General features: G+C 40.1%; 1 protein-coding gene across 1 annotated transcript in view; it reads left to right on the top strand.

Annotated features, from left to right (window-relative positions):
• The window catches only part of SBF1 (SET binding factor 1), a gene marked incomplete in the record, with an annotated part of 3,250,730 nt that overhangs the window by 1,691,035 nt on the left and 1,535,400 nt on the right, over positions 1-24,295 (top strand). The window contains 1 exon segment of the mRNA XM_044088658.1: positions 16,805-16,963. Within this exon segment, the coding sequence (XP_043944593.1) occupies positions 16,805-16,963 (159 nt within the window).

Here is a 24,295-nt window from a genome sequence, read left to right as displayed (position 1 = left end):
GACAAAATGATGAGAATGTTCCTTAGAATGCAGACCTAGCTGGGAGTTGTCTCTATACCAATTTTCCCTCAGTCCAGTTGTGACAACCTTGCTGGGAACTTTTCACATCCTACCTAAACAAGTGCCAGAATTACTTTGCCCTGATCTCTCCCACAGGGACAGTCACTGAGGGATGCTGTAGTCCATACTAGGCTGCTGGATGATCTCTATGCTTTCCCTGTCGCCTTTAATGAACAAGTTCATACAGAAAGCAAGAATGTGTAAGACCAGGGTGATCCTTATTGCCCCCTTCTGCCCTCAAGAAGCATGGTTTCCCTTCCTGTGGCTTCTATTAGTATATCCTTCATGGATGCTGGGTTACTGTCCATACCCATTCACACTCCCAGCCAGACTGCTTCCACTGGACCAGAAAGCCATGAAGTTAACCACTTCATTCCTCCACTTCTAACCTTTGCCAGAGATGCCAGGCTTCCTTCATCTGTTGTTCAGATCATGTCAGCATCCCAGAAACGGACCACTACAAAAATATTCCACAGCAAATGGAAGAGATTTTCTTTATGGGCTATGTCTAGAGACTTGGATCCATTTTCAGCCCATGTTCCTTCTGTTTTAGAATTTTTTTTGGAGATTTTTCACAACAGATCCAGTTATTCAACTGTTAAGAGTACAAATGGCAGCTATCTCTAGCTCCCATATAAGTCAGAATGACAGCTGTATAGCCTCTTTGAGAACATCTAAGGCCTTCACAAAAGGAACCTTTCTTCAGAGACCCCGGTATCTGCTTGGGATATTACCATCATGTTACAAGCATTGATTCAGTCACCATTTGAACCAGCGGCATCAGTAGATATAAAATTTCTCTCTTGGTAGCAGCCAAAGCTAATCTAAATCAGTCAGTAAATGTACCAGTCTTTTTTCCAATATTTTCAAACAAAGCTGAATACATGCTTCATATGCTGGATGTCTTCAGCTTAGGTTTTATCTCTGTTGAACTAAACCATTCAGAAAGTCAGATCAATTGTTTGTGGCATTTTTCAAAGCCTAGATTGGGCATAGCATTGGCTAACGTTACCCTGTCCTGATGGTTATCTTCATTCCACAAGGGCAGTGGCCACATCTACAACCTTTGCCTGCAGACTGCCTATTGATGACAGTTCATACCTATGTATCACATCAGCTTAATGAGCAGTCTAGATCACATGCCGCCACCTGGTTCCACCATCCTCAAAAATGTCCTTCCTTGATACCATCTTGGTCTGTATGCTTGTGAATCTGTCCCATAGTTGAATCAGATGAAAATAGACAACATTGGATATGAAAGTTATGCACTTAGCATAACTATAGATCCATGTCTGATTTTTTTTGTCCAGTTCAACGTCCTCCCACCTTCCCCCTTTCAAATTGTCAAAAATAGGGATCTGATGACTGGGTCAGCGCTAGCATTCTCTGTCTGCAAGCAGTAATTTCTGCTAGTTTCCCATAGCCCTATCATTTTTTTCTGTTATACATTCTGTAGCTGGGTTCGAACTGGAGTTATACAATTGATATATAATTACATTGATCTGCATATCGATATGATATTTTCAGAGAGTGGCAAACTCTGAGATGTCAAGTTGGAGTCCAGTTAATTGAGTAGGGGAGGAGTTAAAGCCCTAGAGCAGAAGAGCTTTGGATTTGGTGCTGAGGTCAGATCTGGTTGGATTCGACAACCCATAGTTGAACTGGATAAAAATCAGACGTCATGGATCTGTCATTATGTTAGGTATGTAACTTTTGTTTTGCTTGATTATGAATGCAGAATCAGTCTGTCATCCACAGACAGCCCCCATACCTAGCAGTTTATACCTACATTGTTCACTGCATACACTTTATATGTCTGATTGTGGTAGAAATAGATAAAGATAATAGTGATAATAATAATAGACATTATAATGTAGTTTGTTTCACATAATAGAGTGGCTACAGTAGAGTATTCCAACTTACTAAATGCAAATGCAAACTAGTCCTGAAAAGCCAGATTAATGCCCATTTGAATTGAGCAAAGGACAAAAGGATTAGTTGCATCAATCCTGACACAACCCTCTCCTCCACCTAGTAGTTATAACCACTTTGTTGACTCTGTGTACCTCAGAGGTGTGATGTTATAGCAGCAGTAATGTATTTATTCCGTTTCCTACAAACTCACAATAACCATGCCAAACCTAGTACATTCTAATGACAGCCAAAGTAAGGTTTTTCAACTTTGTTTCACATAGATAGTACCCGATATATACCAGCCTGTTTCACACAGATGACATTAGCCTTACAAATCAAGAATAATGATCAGGCGACAGCCGAGTCTGTCATTCTCATTCACAGACAACAGCTCCCATACCCAGCAATTATAGCCACCTCACTGTCTTTCAGATGTACAGTTGCAATAAAATTAAATAAGTACAATAAGGGCCACAGTAATGCAGTTCATATTTGTTTCACAAGATGAATATACAGGTGCAGTTACTAACTTCATAGCTTTCAACCTTCTGTTTCCAGAATGTGGAACACTATTTCTCGTAATGTGAAACAAATAAGCGAAAATGTGGAACACTTATGAACTACTGGAGCTAGAATACTGACATCAGGATAATAACTGTTTGTTCATACTTGCAAACACTTAACAAAAATTATTTTTCTATATTTCTATGATTTATTATTAGCTACTGTAGATATTTGCCAGAAAATATTACATTAATAATCAATTGAGAAATCTAATCTTATTTTAAAAATTATTGCATTTTGTGAACCTCACACACATTTTGACACTACTGAAGCTTATCCACTAAAATGATATTTTTAAATTAAACAGTAGAATGGTCAGCCTATCTACATTTCCTCTTTTCCAAAATAAAAATATTGTGGGATTTTTTTAGTCAACACTGTCACAATCACTAGAACAAATTGTAAAGAAACCCATGTTACCTAAAAGCTACCTACCAATATTAAGACAAACCAATAACTTGCCAAATACAATAATAAATTTGCATTTAATATATCTTTAGTTGATAAGGTATCCTTCAAAAATGAATTAACGCAGGGGTGGGAAGATGACATAATGGTTAAGGTGTTTACCTTAAAAACACAAGGTGCAGGGTTTGATTCTCACATAGGGTAACTGGCTAAGCTTCAAATGGCCCAAAAGGGCAGTTAACCTAGTACTAATCTATGAATCTATGAACAAATCACTATTTCTACTTCTGAAACTTATGAAGTGATACAGAAATATAGACAATATATTGCAGTTCAAATGTCTAATTATTGGATTGATCAGGGCCAAACTCTCTCAAAATAAAGTAATGTACGTAGTAATGTATTCCTCTCAAAGAAAGAAAAAAACAACTATTTTATGCTCAATTTATGATTTTAAATAATGCCTATTTTATGGCAACCAGATTGTCCAGTTTTGGCCAGCATTACCTGCATTTTTATAGAACTTCAACTAACTACAAGATAGATATACTTTTTTATTGACTGTCACTATATAAAGAAATGAAGGGACACAATATGTAGTAAGTTGATGTCCTTCTATTCTCATGTTGCAGTGTTCCAAACCCTTGGGTTATCCTCTGCTTACTACCCGAATGTCTGGCCAGTATACTAAAGCTTCTAGTCACTGCTAGGTACGTTGGACGTCTGATGTTGGCTGGGTTAGTGTGGGCCATAAAAGTGACGTCTGCACGTACTTTTCCTCAGAACTTCTCTGCCACCAGTCAAACGTCAGCTCTTCCTGCCGTTGGATCTTCTCTTTTAGGTTCATAGGTAGGTACTAGGCTGTTCGCCCTAGGGCCTATACAAGCCTAGCCAAAAAGGTACCCTGGCTTTCGCCACCCAAGAAAATAATTTTCCTGTGCCCTTGTCAAGCAGAACCACAGAAGTGATCCCCGGGGTGAATTTCCTATTACCCATCCAATAATCAAGATTTTTCTTGAAGAGTGCTAATGAGGAGCTCTAGTTGACGTAGATAGGTAGTCTGTTCCAGAGTCTCTGGGACAGGAATCTATCCCTCCAGCATGTTCTGTTTATTGTGGTGACAAGGTTTAGGTCCCTAGACCGTGTAGCTCAGAAGGATTGGGATTTCTTTAAGTGGAGCATGTCCAACAGCTCTGGGTTTGACATAGCTTTGTATGTTAGGCAGAGATCGCCTCTGAGTAGGCGATATGCGACAGAGTAAAGCTGGAGTTTTTTGAGACGGTCTGCGTAAGGCATCTGTTTGAGGTCAGTAATCCTCTGTGTGGTATTTTTGCGGCCTTTCCAGTTGTAGATATCTTGTGAGGTACATACCAAAAGGGGTGTTGTACTCTGTAATGGGTCTAATGAGTGATGGGTAGAGGGGAACAATGACTTCTTTTTCTGGATGAGAAACCTTTTGTGATGAGGTGTGCCACATAGAAGGATTTCCTGACCACTGTGGCGATGGGATTATCAAAGGAGAGAGTTTGCATTCTTCTGGTATAAAGATGGGCCCTTTAGGGGGTGAGAGGGGGGGTAAAGTTAGCACTGAACCTATCTGCCAGGATGTTGGCAATATCAGTTGGTTCTGTATATTTAGTGTCATTGTGCTGTAACTCAGAGCAGATCTGAGTGTTGCCATTGAGATTTTTGACATAGCTATAGAATGCTTTGTGGTTGTCTTTAGAATCAGTGTCAATTTTGTTTTCATAACTAGCTTGGTTCCACCTGTGGTTTAAAGGTAAGTGCCCCTTTTTGGCAGTTTTATGTTTCTTTTTGGTCACTGCATGTCTGTCTAGGTTCATGTCATCCAGGAAAGGAAAGTGGAGGTGTGGATGTGAGCTCCCCCTTAAGGACGCCCATGAGTTCTGCCTTTTCTTATTACGGCCTACTCACAACCGTAAAACCTGCATGATCTGTCAGGTGTTCATAGGTTGGTACTAGGCTATCGGCCCTAGGTCCTATATAACCCTAGCCATAACAATTCCCTGGCTATTTCTTCCCACACTATTTACTTCCCTGGACCCCTCTCTAGCAGGGCGACTGACGTGTTCCCCTGGGTGAATTTCCTTTCTCCCATCCAATCATCAATGTTCCTTTTGAAGAGGGCCAAAGAGGCACTCTGCTTGACATGTATGGGCAGTCTGTTCAGAGTCTGGGGAGTCTCTGGGTCAGGAACCTATCACTCCAGCATATTCTGTTTATTGTGATGACAAGGTTTAGATCCCTGGAGCGTGTGGCTCTGAGGGATTGGGATTTCTTTAAGTGTAGCATGTCCAACAGCTCTGGGTTTGATATGGCCTTGTATGTTAAGCAGAGATCGCCTCTGAGTAGATGATATGTGACAGAGTATAGCTGGAGTTTTTTAAGACTGTCACCGTAGGGCATCTCTTTTAGGCCTGTGATTTTTTTAGTGAGGTATTTCTGCGGCCTTTCCAGTTGTTGCAGATATCTTGAGAGGTATATACCAAACGGGCCGTTGTATTCTATAATGGGTCTAATGGGGGATGAGTACAGTGGGACAATGACCTCCTTTTTTCTGGATGAAAAGCCCTTAGTGATGAGGTGTGCCACATAAAAGGATTTCCTGATTGTTGTGGCGATGTGACTATCAAAGGTGAGACCACTGTCCACCTGTGTCGCTAAGTCTCTTCTCACACTTTCGGTGTTTAGTGTACTGCCACCTATGTGGTAATTCATGGGTACATGTTTTTTCCCAAAGGGGATAACTGTACATTTTTTGGCATTGAGCTTGAGCCCATAGCTCTGGCACCAAACATCTGTTTCTGTAAGGCCCTTTTGTAGAGTATCCACATCATTTGGGGATTCAATAATGGCTTCCAGTTTGCAGTCATCTGCGAACTTTGTTTGCCAGAGTCCCGTAGTGTTGGCCTGTACTTCAGAGAAGTAGATGCCAAACAAGAGCAGTCCCACAACTGAACCCTGAGGTACTCCACTTGTCACTTGTCTAGAGCTGGATTTGGAGTAGGCTACTTTTACATTCTGGGTTCTGTCAGTAAACCAGTTGGCAACCCATCGAGTGACGTAGGGATTAATGCCCAGCTTTATTAAGTCTATCTATGATTCCAGAGCGGGGATGGTGTCAAAGGCCTTGGCGAGGTCCAGATAGGCTGTGTGGACCACCTTGGCCTCATCCACGGCTCTGGAGACTGATTTGAAGAAGTCAGGTTCAGAAGACAAGATCGGCCCTTCACAAACCCAAACTGGGTGGGGTCCAGTGTTTAAAGGCTGCCAGTGTCTTTGTTTATAAGTTTCATGATAATACATTCCATGGCCTTGCAGATCAGGCTCGTCAGACTGATGGGGCGGTAATTCCCGGGATTCAAGGTGGATCCCCCTCTTGTGGAGTGGAATAACTGTAGCTGTGCACCACTCAGTGGGCACGAAGCCTGAGGTGAGGCTATGATTAAACATGACACTTAGGTGAGGTGCCAGTTCATTTTGTAGTTCATGTAATACACAGCCCGGGATGTCATCTGGTCCCATGGATGCTGTATTCTTAGCTTTGGAGAGTACGTTTTTTTTACCTGTGTGGCCATTATTACCAGAATTTGGCAGTCTTCCGGTATTGAGATGGGCCATTTAGGGGGTGAGAGGGGTGTGAAGTTGGCACTGAATTGATTTGCCAGGATATTGGCAATATGCTTGGGATCAGTATATTTAATGCCATTCTGTTGTAGCTCAGAGCAGATCTGAGCATTGCCATTTAGATTTTTGACTTCGTTATAGAATGCCTTGTGGTTGTCTTTGGAATCTTTGGCAATTTTATTTTCGTAACTAGCTTTGGAGGATTTTATGAGGGATCTCAGCTTCTTACTGAGGCTGGTAAGGGAGTTTTTTGCATCCTGTGATTTTCCTCTTTTCTGCAACAGTTTCTTCCTTTTGTTGTAAAGTTTGTTTATGGCAGGGAACCACCAGATTGGCTTCCTTTTTTGGAGGAGGGCATCTTGGTTCTATTTGGGATGGCACAATTCATGCATGAGTGGATGTCCTCATACAATGCCTTAGTGCAGGATTCAGCAGTCGAACTTTCAGTTCCCGTTTGCATGGGTGTCATGAAGTTTGTCACTTCTGACTTGAGTAGCATGAAGTTGGCTTTGGAGAAGTTTTTTTGGAGGTTTCATTACTGGGGGGTGAGGGTGGGATGTGGATGTTAAGGGTGATTAGCTTATGGTCAGACCTATGAGGGGGGTGACCATAGGTGTGGAGCATTGATTTCCCATGTTGGTAATGACCAGGTCTAGGATATTGGAGCCCCTGGTGGGACTATGTATTAGTTGTTGGTACACAAGTAGTTTTCCCAGTTAATGGCAAGGTAGTTGAAATCACTCAGTATTAGGGTGTTTGGTTGTATCTTAATATTTTCCAGTATGTTTAGAAAGGTGTAGTGAGAATCTTGGGGCATGGTGGTGGATCTGTAGCAAGCTACAATTTGGATTGCAGTCTTACCTAGTGTTAGTTGCACCTGGAGAATTTCAGATGCATTGTGCTGGGCAACTAGCCTGGTGGTGTGAATATCCTTGGTGAATATGGACACTCCTCCACCTTTAGTGTTTCAGTCCTGGTTTGATGGCCGAAACGTGTGGTAAGAGTTGTAGCCTGGTATTGCAGGGGTGCTCTCTGGAGCCTTGAACCAGGTCTCATTTACTGCACAGATATCAATGTTCTCCATTTTTAGGAGTGCCTCGAGAGAGTTCATTCCAAGACACTCTGCAGCCATCTGCACACCCTCAACCTGAAGCTGAGGATTCCTCTGACTCCTCCTCAGAGGACTCACTTTCCTATGTGTCTCAGATGACATCTCCCCTTGGCTGTGTTTCCCTAGATGATGACTCTGCTGAGATAGACTCTCCAGGTGAGGATCTCACTTTTGGTGAGACCATCTCTAAAATGAGAGAATTATTTAAGTGGGATTCCTCTGAGATGTCAGAGGTCCAAAAAAGGTACTGTGAACTCTGGCAAATGGACACGTCTGCTCCTTCTGCTATTTTACCTGTCCTGCTTGCTTTCTTGGATGCTTTCATTGCAGCTTCTGTGAACAAAGATTCACAACCCTCTGCACCTTGAAGGCCTGACAGGTTCTATAAGGTCCCAGAGGGGGCAAAATTTCTGATCAATTGCCCAGTTGTAGACCCTGGCACTGTCTCAGTCACTGCTGTTAAGCCTTCCAAACGGTTTCCTTCTACATCTGTCCTCACCACAGACAAGGACAGCAAGGCCATGGAGCGTACTGGCAAAAAAGTATATGCTTCTACTACTTTGGCCTTCAGGGCAGTGAATTACAAGACACACATGTCAAAGTATACCCTAGCCCTTTTGGCCCAGGCCACCAAGCTCTTATCAGACCTCCCTGATTCTACTAAGGCACAAATTTCTAGCCTCATTTCCCTGTCTTCCCCGGTCACTAGACATTCAATTAGATGCAGGTATGATGCTGCATAAGCTTCTTCCATATCTGCTGCATGTGCTTCAGTCCTGAGAAGATGTTCTTGGCTAAGACTACACCTTTGCCTGATGACATTGGGGCCAAACCTCTGCACGACTCTCCCCTTCTTGGCACAGTTATTCAAAACACTTTGTATCTCCTATACCCAAATTTCATAGGAACTACCCTTCCAAAACCCAGTTCTTCAGAAAATACACTGCTCCACCCCCTCCTTCCACGGGCAGAAAGAGCACCAGGAAGCAACAGACTCCTTCCATACCTGCTCAGACCCCTGCCAAGAAATCTCAGTTTCAGGATGGGGCAGGTAGTGTGTGACTACCTGCCTCTGCTGCCCAAGTCCCCTGATTTCATTCCCCTGTCCCTAAGGCTCTCACATTGTCTTCCAGTTTGGAAAAGCATTACCTCAGACAGGTGGGTCTTGTCCATTATAGAAAAGGGTTATTTTATGACTTGGATCACCCAACCCTTCTTGAGGGGCATCCCACAGCCACCCAAAAAACATCTCTCTCTTTCCCAGCCAGTCACAGACCATCTGCATGTTCAAGGGGCAATACAACCCATCCCCCCTGGCAGAAGAGGAAGGGGATTTTACTCAACACTCTTCTTAGTCCTAAGGAAGGATGGACCATGCAGACCTGATCCCAGATCTCTCCCACCTCATTATTTTCCTAAAAGTACCCACCTTTGGTATGCTTATCCCCCAGACCCTCTTTCCCTTGGTAATGCCTCAGGGATTATTAGCCACTTTGGACATAGTGTTCCAGGTTGTTTCTTTCTTTTCCATCACTACTGCAAAGTTTGCAAGCTACCTGAGGAAAAATTATTTATAATCTGCATGAGGTATATAAATACCTGTGCAAACACTTCCAAGCAAAGATCCTAAACCTTCTGGACTTGGTTGCGTAGTTGGGAGCCATACATATGTCTTCCATTTTTTTTTCTTGTAAATTGCTTTTCCATTCTCACTTCCCAGTTTTTCCTAACCTCTATGGATTGATTCTTATAGTTATCATGCAATATTTGATATACCCTACTAATTATCCCTTTTCAATAGCTGTTTGTGTTCTAGACTCAACTAAAAATACTACCACAGTAGGCCTTTCACTTAGGATTCCCCTATCCCTTTCTCTTTGCCTGTGATCAACCCCCGGTACAGAAGGCAGTCTCTAGCCTGTAAAACAAATGTCTTCTTGGCCTTATCTCAGAGTGTTACCTTTCCTGCCTGAGTTGTTTGCTCCTAATACCTTTGTTCCTTATCCACGTTTCTCCAGTAAATTCCAGGGCCTTCTTGCCTATTTTCTGCACCACTATGTGCATTCATCCCTATTGGCAAAATCTCCTTTCTCCACTCTCGTATTGGCTTAGTCCTTAGAATACTTTCTGCTACTTTATAAATATACTATTTTGTATGGCTTTTGTTCTCCGTGATCTGCATCCTAATTCCCACTATTTCTATTTCTTGTACTTCCCCATTGTTTCATCATCCCTTTCCACTTTGAATTATAACATTATGCTTGTGTTATGTATATTTATGTATCTCTAAAATATCCCTTCAGTTCAATAAACCTAAACCACCTTGTTCTTTGGGAAAGATCAGCTTATCCTACTTAACTATTGCCATCTTTCCCTCCCAGGTAAATTCCTTCAATTATTTATTTATTTGTTGTCAACAACTTTTACTTAAGTTGATAAAAGCTATGCCTGACCCATATACAAGACTCAAAAGGCTAAAAACATTTTCACTGCATGTGTATTACTATTTATAAGAGTTTCCAGTTTCTCAGTTTTTGAATTGTCTTTTGCTTAATCTCTTCCCACATATCCTTAGCTGCCATACTAGAATCATTTTTAAGCCATGCTCCTAAATACTTTGTTTTGTCTTGTCCCCATAAATATGGGTATTCTTGAACCATTTCATGTGTGAGTACATAATTTAGTGTTACATTGCCTTTGTTTTAGCTTCATTAATGTTGTATCCTGAAAAGATCTGAAACTGTTTCAAAATGTTCCACAATACTGTAATGTATTTTTCGGGTTTTGTCAGGTATAAAATATCTTCTGCAAATAAAGCCAGCTTTTTTTTGATTACCATACCAATTATGTCCTTGAATTTCTAAGTCCCTTGTTTTCTTTGACAGTGGTTCTAAATGTAATGCAAATAATAAAGGGGAAAGAGGACCCCCTCATTTGGTTCCTCTGCTGAAGCAGAAATTATCAGAGAGGACCCCACCCACTTAAATTTTTGCTTCCAATCCCTCATATATCCTCCTAATCAGCCTTAGAATTTTTTCAGGAAATGCAAATGCTTCCATTGCTCTGCTCATAAAGTCCCAGCCTACTTTGTCAAATGCTTTCTCTGCATCAAGAACCACAAGCAGCAATGGTATTTTCTTAAATTTTGCTTCTCTCTAGATCATCGGTATTCTGTTAATGTTGTAAAATGTTTGCTTCCCCCTCCACAAAACCACATTGATCCATGTGCATCAGTTTTGGCAATACTTTTGCCATTCTTTTAGCCATTATAGACATGAACACTTTATAATCATTGTTTGGTATTTAAATGGGCCTGTAAGAAGCTGGATCTGATGGAGCTTTACCCTCTTCAGGTATTACAGCTACCACTGCTTTCTTCTAGGATAGGTGGTACTTCTCCTCTTTAAGATACTGCTAAACAAAACCTTCCAGATCTTTATCATTTTTTTCCTCTTAGCTTCCAAACTTCCACAGGAATGCCATCTATTCCTGGGGACTTTCCGGTAGATTGGTTATACGTCAGTTTTTATGTCATCTCCTCCTATCCTAACCGTTAGTAATTGAGCATTATCTACCTCTAAACTTGGCATATTTAATTCTTCCATAAGCATTTCCATTTGTGTATCTCTGGTTATAGAGCCTCCCATAGAATTTCCTAAATATTTCTAATACTTATGCAGGATCTCTTGTTACCTTCCTTGTTGAAGGCTCCTTAAGTTTGGTGACACCCCTTTCTATTTTCTGTTGCCTGAGTTGTTGTGCTAAAAGTATTTGTGCTGTAGTGTTATAAAAGGGAAAAGAACAGTTGCTTAACAGCAATCTTTCTAAGCTCATGCATATTATTGAGGTAGTCCCTTATTTTCTGCCTAGCATTCAGCAGTTGATCCTCTTATTCTGTGAGAGTCCCCCTATTCTGCAGCGCTTTAACATTTGTCAGTCCCTCTAAATGATTCTTGTTACTTTTTAACCATAGCTTCCTTTCTCTTATTTCCACCCTGTTTTTAAACTCCACCTTAATTTACCCCACTCCCTAGCTATATTTTCAGAAAACAATTCCGGCCTCTCTAGCAGCTCCTGAATAATCTCCACTATCTATTCCTTAAATTCCTCTTCTCAGCAGATAGGTGGACAAGTGCCAATGTCTCATTTTTATTTCATTACCCTGTGCTTTTATTTTAGCTATTATTGGTGAGTATCAAGACCTTCAGTTAAATGCACATGTTCCTGTGAAATGTACATTCTTTCTAGCCTAGCCCAATTTTTATATTTTGTGGAATAATATGTAAATCCACTCCAAACTCCTGTTAATGAATTCACATCTTCCATGTCAAATTTTTTCTTAAATTTCTTCAAAAATCTACCCTCCTTTGTTATATTTTCCTTTGCCTACCCAGACATATCTTCACTGCTGCAAATCAAATTTCACTCCCCATCTATAAGTACTATTCCTTGCCGAAAACTGATTATTTCTCCCAGAATTTTCTTAAACTCCATTATAGCATTTTTTAGGTGGAATATAAATACATGTCATTGTACTCCACCTCCTCCCTTGAAAAAAGTAGCCCCTTAGCACTACAAATCTGCAATTATCTTTTTTATCTTATTCTATCACTACTGGAGCTCCTCTTGCAATTAATGAAAGTGCTGTTCTTTTCGTTTCTCCCTTTCATTCTGATGAATAACCATCCTGAAAACCTTTCTTTATCAAATTCACATGTTCAGTTCTTTGTAAGTGTGCCTGTTGTAACATAGCTATTTGCACTTTAAAATTTTTAATATAGTTCACTACTGTTTCTTGTTTGTATTTATCTTTGAGGCCATTTACATTTAAAGATGTTAAAGAATGCATCATTGTATAAAAAGTTATTATTTCCACCTTTTATGTACACCACCTTCTTTGTTAAATGTCTAGTTCCAGTTTTTGTTACATGCATACACTGTTTGGCAGGTTGAATTTTTATACAGTGGTTTCTTGTCATATCCGTCTGAGCCTATGCCACATCTTATAAAACTTTTTCTTTTATTGAAAGCACACAAACTAAAACACCACCGTACCCCCAAATAACCTGTTAACATAATACTAGCACACAAAAATAAGTACGCCTTCAAATATTGAAGTTTTACTCTCATAATAGGAACACAAGTCCCAAACTGACAGCTACACTCAGACGTGAGTTAACCTAAAAGAAAGGTTATACATGCTAAGACGCATGGTGCAGCCTATGCTTCTGCTAAGTGCTGATTGGTTTTGTTTTATCTTTATAACTCTGCCAGCTGGGAAAAGCCCTGAATGTTTTCAGAGAACATTATCTACCTTGGGAAAGCCCCTGAATGCTTTCAGAGAATATTATCTACCTTGTGAAAACCTGTGAATGCTTTCAGAGAACATTATCTCCTAGCTAATTTCTGTCTTCTTCTTTTTTCCCTGAGCCAGTCAATTTCCATTGCACTGTAGCCAGTTTCTCTTTATCATATTGTGTCCATAGGGACATGAGAACTAGGCAGCCAGTTTCTCTTTATGAGATTGTTTCCATGGAAACATGAAGACCAGCTGCATAATTCTTAGTGAGTATACATGTATTTGCTAGAGAAAAGCCTCTTAATCTTTATTGTTATTTTTCATTTACTTGCTCTCTTTTGAAACTTGTTACTAAATCAGTCTAAGGTGTTTATTCCAGTCATTCCCCATGCAAGAATGAGAAAAAAACATTCATTTTTCTTTTATCATGCTTCTTACCCAAGCTTTTTTTATATTGCAGTGCCTACAGTTCTTAAAACTGAACAAGAAGAAAGAGAGAATGGAGAAAAAAGAAAAAGAACAGCAGCACCTATTTACAATCCTTATTACACTTAAAAATAACTGAAAACAAATTGTAGCATGTAAACCACATGCCAGAAAATTGATACTATTTAAGAAAAAAATAAGAGTCTTTTCATAACTTTCTCCCTCCTCTTCCCCTCCTCAAAGCACTTTTCCGAACATTAATGACATGAAGTAAGGCATATGCTTTAGAGTCCCCCACAAGTCCAACAAATTCTGAAAAAGTCAAGTATTTCCAAATTTTCTTGTTTTGTCATATTTCACAAATATTATACTTGCACTGTAAATCATATTAAATTACTGGTTTTATTGCTGTTCTTCTCTGAAATCCTGTCTCTGCTTCATTTCTTATCTGCTCTTGATTCTTCTAGTCAGCTTATATGCTCCCTTCCTTCTCTCCAACATTTTCCATTAAAACATTTGAAAGGGTTTCACAGGTGCAGTCCCTCTGTAATTTGTATTACCAGGAGAACAAGAAGCAGAATCTCCTTCTGTTTCACAGCTTAGTTTTTGTTGGACAAAATGTTGTATGTCCTCCTTAGCATGTACTTCATCAAAAAAATGATTTTGTCCCTCCAGAGAATACCTTGATGATAGCGCAGTTTGAATCTCACACTTGCATCTTGACATTCCCTGAATAGTGGAATAATTTTGCTCTCTTCTGTCTGTTGTACAATGGCTATTCATTCTCCACAAACACTCTGCTGTCTCCCAGTTTTAGTACTTTGCCATTCTGCCAGAGTTTTGTCAGAATCGACTCCTGATGGGAGGATTGCATCTTTACTATTAGGTCTAGGTTGGTTTCTTATAGCCAGGTTTGAAGTATATAAACCATGTGCCATTTCAACTAACAACTCTTGCTTTGGAATACCAGTCCAGTTCCTTATTTGTGCTTTCCTTCCAGCTTCTCTGGTTTGCTGAAAATCTCAGGTTTTCCCTACATGCTCTGCCATCTAATTCTATTATTTTTTGAAACATCTCTAGCTGAGCAGTGTCATATTCAGCCAGCCTTTTCTTCATTTCGACTGTTTTTTTGCAGTTTTATCATCTCATCTGAATGTCTGTTTAAAGCTTCTTCCATTTTTTCCCAGCCTTTTGTTGTTTGTGTTAATATACTTCATCAGCATTTTGTTTATTTTAACCAGGTCTGTATGCAATTGCTTATATCTTCCTTTAGGTTATTGGAAATCATGTCTGAAGGTTGCATTGCTTTTTGATGAACAGCTGCATAACTTTCCCAAGTCAGTGTTTCTTCCTCACTTTTTGTAGCTGATTTTTTCCAGGTGTTCTGTATTTCTTTATTCCTGGCATCCAGGCAGTGCACTTACTAGCCAGCTACTGAAATTTACCCATAAACACAAGTCTTCTACTGGCCTTCTCTGCTGAGTTTCTGTTTTCACACTGGGAGAGATAGAAATAAGCTGTTACTCCATGTGCAGCCATTTTGGGAGTCTCCCTAGTTATGTGCTTTTGTGTGAATGTGTGTGTGCTCACCCATGAGTGCCTGTTGGTTAGAATTATAGTAAGCGTTATGGAAGGGGATAGCTTTAGTTGTGTCTTTGTGTGTCTGTCTGGATTGTACTGTTAGGGAAACTGTACTCATGGGCCTAATGTGTAGAATTGAGTTTAGGAGTAGATTTACAGTTAGCACTCATGAGTAAGGTAGTGCCAGGGGGATATGTGGTAACGCTAACTCCACCCTTGCACGTTAGGGTCTGTTAACACCCTTTCCTTAACAGTACCATTGTAAAGAACTAGATTCCAAAAGATTTGCCCTTAGTGTTAATCTGCCCTGATTCCGAAATACTTGTTCTCAATATGACTGACTGTCACTGGTGTAAAGCCTTTCTGTAAACAGGCGTACACTGGGGCTCAAATTGCAAAAGAGCTGCTGTCAGTGTAAGTGGACACTTAACTGAGAGCAAGCATTTAAGAATCGGGCTCATAATCTGTCTGCAAGTCAGTGGTCTGGTCTCTTTTCTCATTTAGCCCAAAAAGATGCTATTTATTTCCTTTTCAGATTAGTATATTTTTGCATACTGTGTTTTTTGTTCATTTGGGTAGTTGATGGGCTTACAGCAATATTTTGTAATTCGTTACAAGTCCGAGTATTCAGAATACAGTCATGTATGTTATGTATACACATGCACACGTGTATATATATATATATGTATACATGCACATGCAGGTGCACATAAAATGCTGTCCTGTGCCTTTTGTATGTCACTGCAGCAAGATCATCTTGGCTGGCAAGCTACAAGTGTACTTCATTTATATAAGATTGCGCTTTAGTGTGTTCCATTGTCTTTCTAAATCTGGGGAGCAGTAGTGTGTAGGTTTAAGTCATCATTATTGTTTTACACGTAGGAATGCACAGCATTTACACAGTCGCCTATATGAGTACACCAACCTAGGTGTAAGACATTGGCTTTCATGAAAGTACTGCATAGCAGAAATCTGTAGCACATTGCTGGTCATGTTTTTTTTAGATTAGTCATCAAGTATGAGTACCACCTCTGATTTTGAGAAACCTCTGTAAGATTTACAGTATTAGCAGTGTCCAACCATGAATGCGGACTTCTGTCTTCACTGTATGAAGCTGATGAAAACTAAAATAGGCAGCCTGTAATACAGACTAATCAAAACACACTGAGCTTCATCTTGGCTGGAGAGTGATAAATTTATATGGTAGATCTGTGGTGGTAGCCTGGGTATTTTCTTCTAACACTGTGGATGTAGCTCTTCATATGTTGATGGTATGACAGCAGTTAAGACTTTGGTACAGTACATACAAATGAAATTAATTTGAGAAGCTGCCATGTATTGTGGTTTGTGCAGTATCAAAATCTGTTGAAAAATGATCATAACTCTTAATATAACAAGTGGTACATTTTTGGGGAGAGAGGTCACAGTGTGTATATACAGTAACAAATTACATCTAAATGTGTTTTACAGCACTATGAAAGCAAATGTTATGCTTTCACTTTTTTATTCAAGCAGTTACTGTCAGAAGCAGATAACTTCATTGGAGTTTTCTCCCTTTGCCTTACGCTGTCTCAGTTCCAGGAATCAGTACTAATATGTATAAACACATTATGCAGTAAACTGTTATGTGGCCAGGAAGACAGCAAAGTGCAGCTGTGTGATTATTTTCTGGAAGGCTTTACTAGTCTTGTAAAACTATGTTAACTTTTCTTAAGAATACCCTATGGTTTCATCTAGATGTGTGTTTGGTATTTTATGATTAGGGTAATGATCCTTATCTTTTTTTCTTTAAGAAACTGGGTTCTGGAGTGACACAGTTTGCATACAGCTGTGTACAAGAACATGTTATCTGGACTACTATGTCATTCTGGGAATCCATGTTTTATAATGATGTGCAAAATCATGTCCGAGCACTGTACCTGGAGAACAAAGACAGTGATGGCTCTGAGCAGGTAAAGCTTTGTTGTCTAAATATGAATGTTATTAAGTATGTATATGTTTTCACATTCATAGGAGAAATGTGAAACCTTTGATTGTGTTTCATAATGTCCGCTTGTTCTTCAAGAACTGTGAACAAAGCTGTTACTACAGAGAGGGGAAGAGTTCTTGTCTCTGACTCCTTTTCTTTCCTGTAGATGTAATACTGACCTTATGATTAGCTTTTATGGGTATGCATCTTTGTAAATATTCACTTTTTATGTTGGAATTAGAGATGTGTGGTTTTCTAGATACATTCATTGCATTTCTAATCCATGTAGTTTTTTTTTCTGTAATTACATAAGAGCAACTGAAGAAGATATTTAAGAACCTTAAACTTGTGAGAATTTCATTTTTAATACTGGTTCCATTTAATCTTCTTTGAAACGGTCTTAGCCAGTTGGTCCTTGCATGTCCTTTGAACATCCCACATGTGTGGGAGTCATGAAACTTCAGCATTTGCATGACATTCAAAACTTGCTTTAACCAGTCAGTTTTCTTTAACTAACTATTCTTTCACAGATATTTCCCACCATGGTTTGGGAATGCCGACATTAGTGCCAACTGCATACATTGCATTATTTTATTTTATTTTTTTTTTTTGTGTGTGTAAGTAGCATAGTCTCTTCCTGAAGAGAAATTTGTGAGCCATTGTTCCAGAGTAGGTAAAGTGGTCCTAAAAGTTCTAAAGGCATACTGCCTAACTACAATCCTGAATCTTATGGCTTATGTAAGGGTTTCAGCAAAACCACCATATATTATCCTTGAGAGACTCACGGATTATTTGGCTGAATGAAGAACACATCCAGACTAGTCCAAAAAGCACCTTTTCTCTTTGTTTTTGTACAGTTTTAATTTCTGTCATAATTCTTATAGGAAGTGCTTGTGACACAGCAACTTTTTTTTTCTGTTTAAAAATAATCCACTATGTTGCCCAAAGACATTATCACCACCATCTAGTAGCATATATGACTTTTCTTTATTCTGTTGTGGGCACCCTCCAGCCCACCTGCTGCATTTATCCAAGTGACTAGAGATGTAACAAAAGATGCATGTGTTTCTCTGTATTTCACAGAACATATGACCACCACCAACACCATGTTTAATGTTGGCAAGCTTTTGCTGTTCTTCATCAGCAGTGAGCGCTGACCAGATTTAGTGAAGTGACTTTTACTTCCTGAAATCCCAGCAGTGAAGCAGCTTTCTAAATTTGTTGTAAGTTTTGTATGCACACTCATGAGCACATCGTCCTTGTTAGGAATTAAGGTATCGCTGTTGTACTTTATTACCAAGTGTTATGAAGTATTATTCAGAAAAAGGCTAACAAAAAGTGTCAGTCTTTGGAGCAACTGTTTTTTGTGTAGTTATAGAAACACAGACTGATCTGCATCTGATTTGCTGGAGAAAGAGGAGAAGATGAAATAAGCATGTGAGATTTTCTTTCAATCTTTCCTCCTTTTGCTGTAGATTTTCAGGGTCTGTTTCTCTTGCCCAAAATGCCATATTTGTGTTAATCCCTTCAGAAAACATAAAGGAGGTCATGGCTTTCATGATGTTAGTCATGATGAGGCTGGTAATCCCCCGGTGAATTATTTTGATGTACTAGAAACTCTTGTGATATATTTTGCCCTGAAAAGTGATACAGTGGAGTTGTGTAACTTTGTGGAAAGTGGCCCTTCTTTACTGCAAATGGAAGACCGAAAGCTTCTGGCGTCTAAAGGGTTTCCTTTCTGTTCGTGTTTCCATTGGTCACTCTGCCATGGCTTTGTCCCTGTGCAAATCAGTGATGATCTTTCTCGGTCACTTGTCTAGGAAGATGGATCTTTGGGGGGGGAGGGGATTTCTCCATTTCCACCCTGTTAGTTCTGATCTCTAACTATCTGGGTCCTTCTGCTAAGATTTTAGGCATTTGCTTAAGAAGATACCACTGGTCATGAACACTAGTTCAAATGAGAGTAAGGCTAAGCTTTCAAGTCCAAGAAAAGTTTGTGGGCTGTTAATATTGAATTCTTAAGTACTTAATGGTTGAAAAATTTACTGGCCCATTCTGCTGCTTTTGGGTATTGCTGATTGGAGGACATTCGGCTATTAATGTCTGGCTTTCCTGCAGAGATGCATCAGCTTTGAGTGCTCTTATTAGTGGATGAGATTGGCTATGTGTGATTTGGTCACATTGACCACTGCTGATGTGACACCCTGACCCCATATCAAAATGTGAAAACAGAGATCGACAGCAATTTAGATTACAGATGAAGGCAGTGCTGAAAAAAATAATGAGCACTATACTAAAATTTCTTCTGTTAATGGGCTTCAGCATTCTAGAAATGCTTGAGCTTTTGAGGTCGAAGAATAAGCCTCAAGAGAGCTATTACCAGCATCATATCTCATCCATTCCCAATCATCTGACCAAGCAGTACAAGAAGGTGTGGCTCTCACTTTCTAGAAGATGGCCACTTTGATAGCCATCTAATTTGTGGCCTGATGCAACCACAAACATGTTCAGACAGAACAGTGAGCAGAGATCTTTTGGTACCACCAGAAACACAGTTGACCACAGGCTGGAAGATAGCACAGGAATCAAAAATGATCACCTTCAAATAAAACAGTGTACACTGTAAGCACAAACAGAAAAATAAAAATTCAAATAAAACTGTGAACATTATGAGCACTAAAAATATTAGCTTTCAGATAAAATATACACATCTTCACGCATGGAAATTTGTTATACAGTATACATCTACAGCCAATCACTGCAAGTAGATAACTGTTTTGTCAGTTGTTTATTTACCATGATACTGTAAAATGTACACAGCAGACTGTAGTAATATTGCGCAGTGATTAAGAAACTTTTTAACCTTCCTTTTGGTTAAGTAAATTTATATGGATATAAAGTTGCAGTTCTCACCCAGCTGTGCTGTATAAATAAGGCTGATGTTTAACTTCAGGTAGCAGTAGTTAGACACCTTCAAACATATTTAAACTAACGCACTATAGAGCCATTATTTTAGTTTGTCTGATGCTCACCTTTTCTGTGATTGCAATTATCAATTATATTAATGCAATATTAGTAGGAGCACTTCTGCTAGGACTTGGAAGGTATTCCTGATTTGAATATGTCAAATGTATTCAGTTATACCAACATTAAGGCAAGCAGTCAGTCACAAACAACTGTACACACCAAGCTTGTACTTTTGAAAGAAAAATCCTTAAAAATAAAAGCTCTCACTAGTACTTGAATGAATAAAAAAAAAACTTTACTGACCAGAATGTAGTCACAGTTTCTGCACTTATTACTTGCGTGATTCCTATTTTTCTCTCTCTCTCTCTCTGTAGGCTTTTTTTTTTCAGTCTTTTGTAAAGTCACTGTATAATTGCTTACCCGGGCAACCAGTTTCACTTATAGGTGCTTACTAGACTAAAGACCACAAAGGCCTTTTTAAGCCTAGCCATGCATCCCAAATCTCTGATGAGTTCTGGTACTTTTGACAAGTGTAAGCTTTTAATGTCAGATAATAGACTTGGTGTGTTGTTCTCTTCAGCAAATGCTGTCTTTCTGTTGCTATGAGTTGTATTTCTAATCAGATGTACCAGCTGGCCCCTAGGAATTTTGGGTACTTGCATACTATCGCAACCACATTCTAAACGACATCTCACTTTTCTGTAATTTCGCAGAATGTGCTGATGTTTACCTCATAATTTTCGGGTTGTTCCTAATGAAGTGTTTTGTTTTCTGGCAGTTGTTGAGGATCGAATCTTCAATTTTTGGGGGGGGTTTCCCTAATAAAATATTTGGTTTTCTGGCAATCGTTGAGGATTGAAGTGCCTAAGTAATGACATACCTTTTAATGTAGACTTCCTGTCATTCAAGAAAATGCATGCTAACACAAACCGTGTTATTGTAGCAGCTTTCCAAGTTTGTACCAGCAATGTCTAAAAATCTGTGCCTGTTTTTTCTTTTATCTACCCTGTCCCCACTATTATGTTTTGTGTTTGGGCAGTTATGTTGAACTCTGAGGTTTGGAGGTATGTGTAATCGTGTTAGGAAGATACTGTGGTTCAACAGAAACAGACACTACTCTTGATGTAGCTTGTCAAACTTCTACCTCTTAATGGCATTACCATTAGGGGGTCTACCAGCATCTTTCTTATTTTAACACATTTTTTATTTGGTTATAAACAACCCTGAAGAACACGAAGAGCTACAGCGATTAAAACGTTGCCATGATCAAACAGCTTTACATAAGAAGTGGAAAAAAATGTTAACTGAAAGCACAGTTGAATATCAGCAGGAGTTTGTCAGAAAAATACAGATAATACACTGCGACTTGCATGCTGACTACCATAACAGTTTAAAACCTCTTCATGTGTTCAATATCCGTATACTTTGTGTTTTAAACATTACATCCTAAAAAAGGTGGATGTTCTTTCCCAAAGGAAACGATAGCTTAATGGGCTGCCACAGTACATCAGCTGTGAGTCGTTTGGAATGTGGTTGCGATAATACGCAAGTACCGAATTTTGTGATGTTTGTTTAGATCACTGTTGCAGCAGGCTGTACTAATGGGATTTTGCTGCTAGGAGATGTTTCACTGTTGCAGTCATTACACTTGGGTTATCCTGCTGGCAGGCTACCCACAGTCGGCCTGAATTCCAAAGTCCTGGCCCGGCGTCTGTTGCTGTCGCCTCTTCCCTGACATCAGTGCGCCAAGGGTATATAAGATGCAGCCGACGCCATTTTCTTCAGTCTTTCTTGCCGCACAATGTCCGAAGCAAAAGCAGTTTGCAAGTGCCGGTCGGCCAACTCCTGAGATTTTCGAAATTGAATTTCAGATCCGAAGTCTTCAGTAAAGCTAAGTACCCCATTTGGGAAACTTTTTTCTTGCTCCAGACCGACGTCAGAAAAAGTTAACAATTGTATTTCTTGTAGGAAGCAAATACCTCATAAGGATTTTCATTCTTACTGTATTCTTTGCCTAGGCCCTGACCACGACATTGCTAGTTCTCAGTTTTGTGCTAGATTTTAACCAATGCACTGTTAAGCGTCAGTACGATTTTGCTTTTCATTACTTTGCCCGAAGGTTTAACTATATAATGCTGTCGGAACAGCCGACGACCGGAGTTCATAAAAAGCACAAGGAAAAAGAAAAGGACAGGCATCCGAGGTCCAAAACTGACGACGAAGCCTCTTCTAAGCCAGTCGCCGGTTCTCAGTGAAGCGCTTTCGCACCCCCTGACACCCGCTACCTCAGAGCCACAGGCCGCCTCCGACTCCCATGTGGAGGCAGCTAGGCCTCTGGATACTCAAGGTATTTGGCCCTTCGGAAACTAATCCCTCAGATGGGCCCGGAGCTGCTGAGCAGGCATCTGCTTCTGAGAGTGTTTTCAGACCCACACAGCTTTATATCAAGTCAACTTCAGCATCCAAGACAAAGACTAAAACAGCTTTAAAGACAAGGAAACAAGTACAGTATTCTCCAGGACAAACTGCCATGCCTAAGAAACAGATGCTCAAAATGGCCGAAGACCTAATTACTTTGATCAGGGGTTCCCATCCGCCTCCTGATAAGAGGCCTAGGCAAGACACTGAATATGATTCCTCTGATCAGGTTTCCATTTCCTCTGACTCCTCTTCAGAACAGGGATACTCTATTCCTCCCTTTGAGGATTCTGATGCTGAAGAATCTATTTCTTCAGCTTCTCCTCCTGAGGATTATTCCTTTGGGGAAACCCTGCATACCATGAGGGAGCATTTCCACTGGGAGAGCCAAGATTACTCAGAATCTAAGAAAAGGCTCGGAGACTTTCTTTTACTACCTCAGCACAGACCTCTTGCTATTCCACCTGTTCTAGACATTGCAGATGTATTTTCAGAGTCCAGACTGTCTCCCGACTCTTTACCTCCTGCACCTGTTAAGCCAGAGAGATACTATAGGGTTCCACATTCTCATAAATTTCTATATAAAAACCCTGCTGCTGACCCAGAAACTATATCTCAGAGTCCCAAAGTGGTCAAGGCCTCTACTGCAAAAAAACCTGTCCCCTCAGATAGAGATTCAAGGGCCCTGGACAGATGGGGGAAAAAAGTTTACACTTCTGCTACCTTGGCTGTAAGGGCTTTAAATTGTCAGTTTCATATGCTTAAATATCAGCAGTACTTAATGTCTCTGCTAAAACAGAAAATGTTGACAAATTCTGAATGTTCTGAGAACAAGGAAATGCAGGATTTATTGCATGCAGCTGAACAAGTGGGAAAGCATACTTTGCAATGTGGTTTTGATTCACTAGAGGCCTCTTGCAGGGCCGCTGTTACAGGTTCTGTCATTAGAAGGCATGCTTGGTTAAAGGAACAGACTGCCTGATCATGTTAAAGCAAAATTATTGGATGCTCCATTACAGCATGATACTTTGGTGTTAAGGCAGAAGAAGTGTTGAAGAAAATGGAGGATAAAGCTAAATCTATGCAGACAGTAAAGGATTTCTTACAGGTACAGCCACCCAGATTTAGCAGGAAATGGCCTTCTAAGAATTGGTCCTTTCCTGTGTCGGACAGGCCACAAAGAGGCAGATACAGACGCCCTAGAGGCAGACAACAGCCCCAGGGCTCATACAGGTCCAAACAATGGGGTGCTTCTACCTCCAAAAGTGGAGAAGACAAATCACAGCCATATAGGAAACAGTCCCAATGACTTCCCTCTACCAATGCCAAGCATTTATCTTTTGGCAGCACCCTTAGGGGGAAAGCTATCACTTTTTCCACAAAATTGGCACATGATCACCCAGGACAAATGGGTCTTAAATATAGTCTCTCAGGGCTACAGGTTCCACTTTCACACCCTTCCAAAGGCAAAAGGTATGCCAGACCTGCCAATCAATCAGTGGGCAGAGGCACAAAAACAAGTTTCATCTCTCATAGACATGAGGGCTATTCAGCCAGTGCCACAACAAGAGCAGGGACAAGGATTTTACTCAAGACTTTTCTTAGTCCTAAGAAAGGGCAAAGCATGGAGACCAATTCTGGACCTGTCTATTCTAAATACGTTTCTGGACATTCCAAAATTCAAAATGTTGACTCTGCAGCAGCTTCTGCCCATGCTGGGCAAGAAGGCTTGACTTGTAACTTTGGACCTCAAAGAGGCATACCTGCATGTCCCACTCGGACAATCTTGCAGAAGATACCTCAGATTCATAGCTGGCTCAATGCACTATCAATTCTCTGCACTGCCCTTTGGCTTATCTACTGCGCCCAGGGTCTTCACAAAATGCCTGGCACCAGTAATTGCATTTTGCAGACAAAGAGGAATTCAAAT

The sequence above is a fragment of the Protopterus annectens genome, chromosome 11.part0 (assembly GCF_019279795.1).
Source record: "Protopterus annectens isolate FY-2018-M chromosome 11.part0, PAN1.0, whole genome shotgun sequence".
In the NCBI taxonomy this organism is placed as follows: Eukaryota; Metazoa; Chordata; order Ceratodontiformes; family Protopteridae; genus Protopterus; species Protopterus annectens.
Note: the sequence above shows the minus strand (reverse complement) of the source record. Positions and strands in the feature narration are given on the sequence as shown.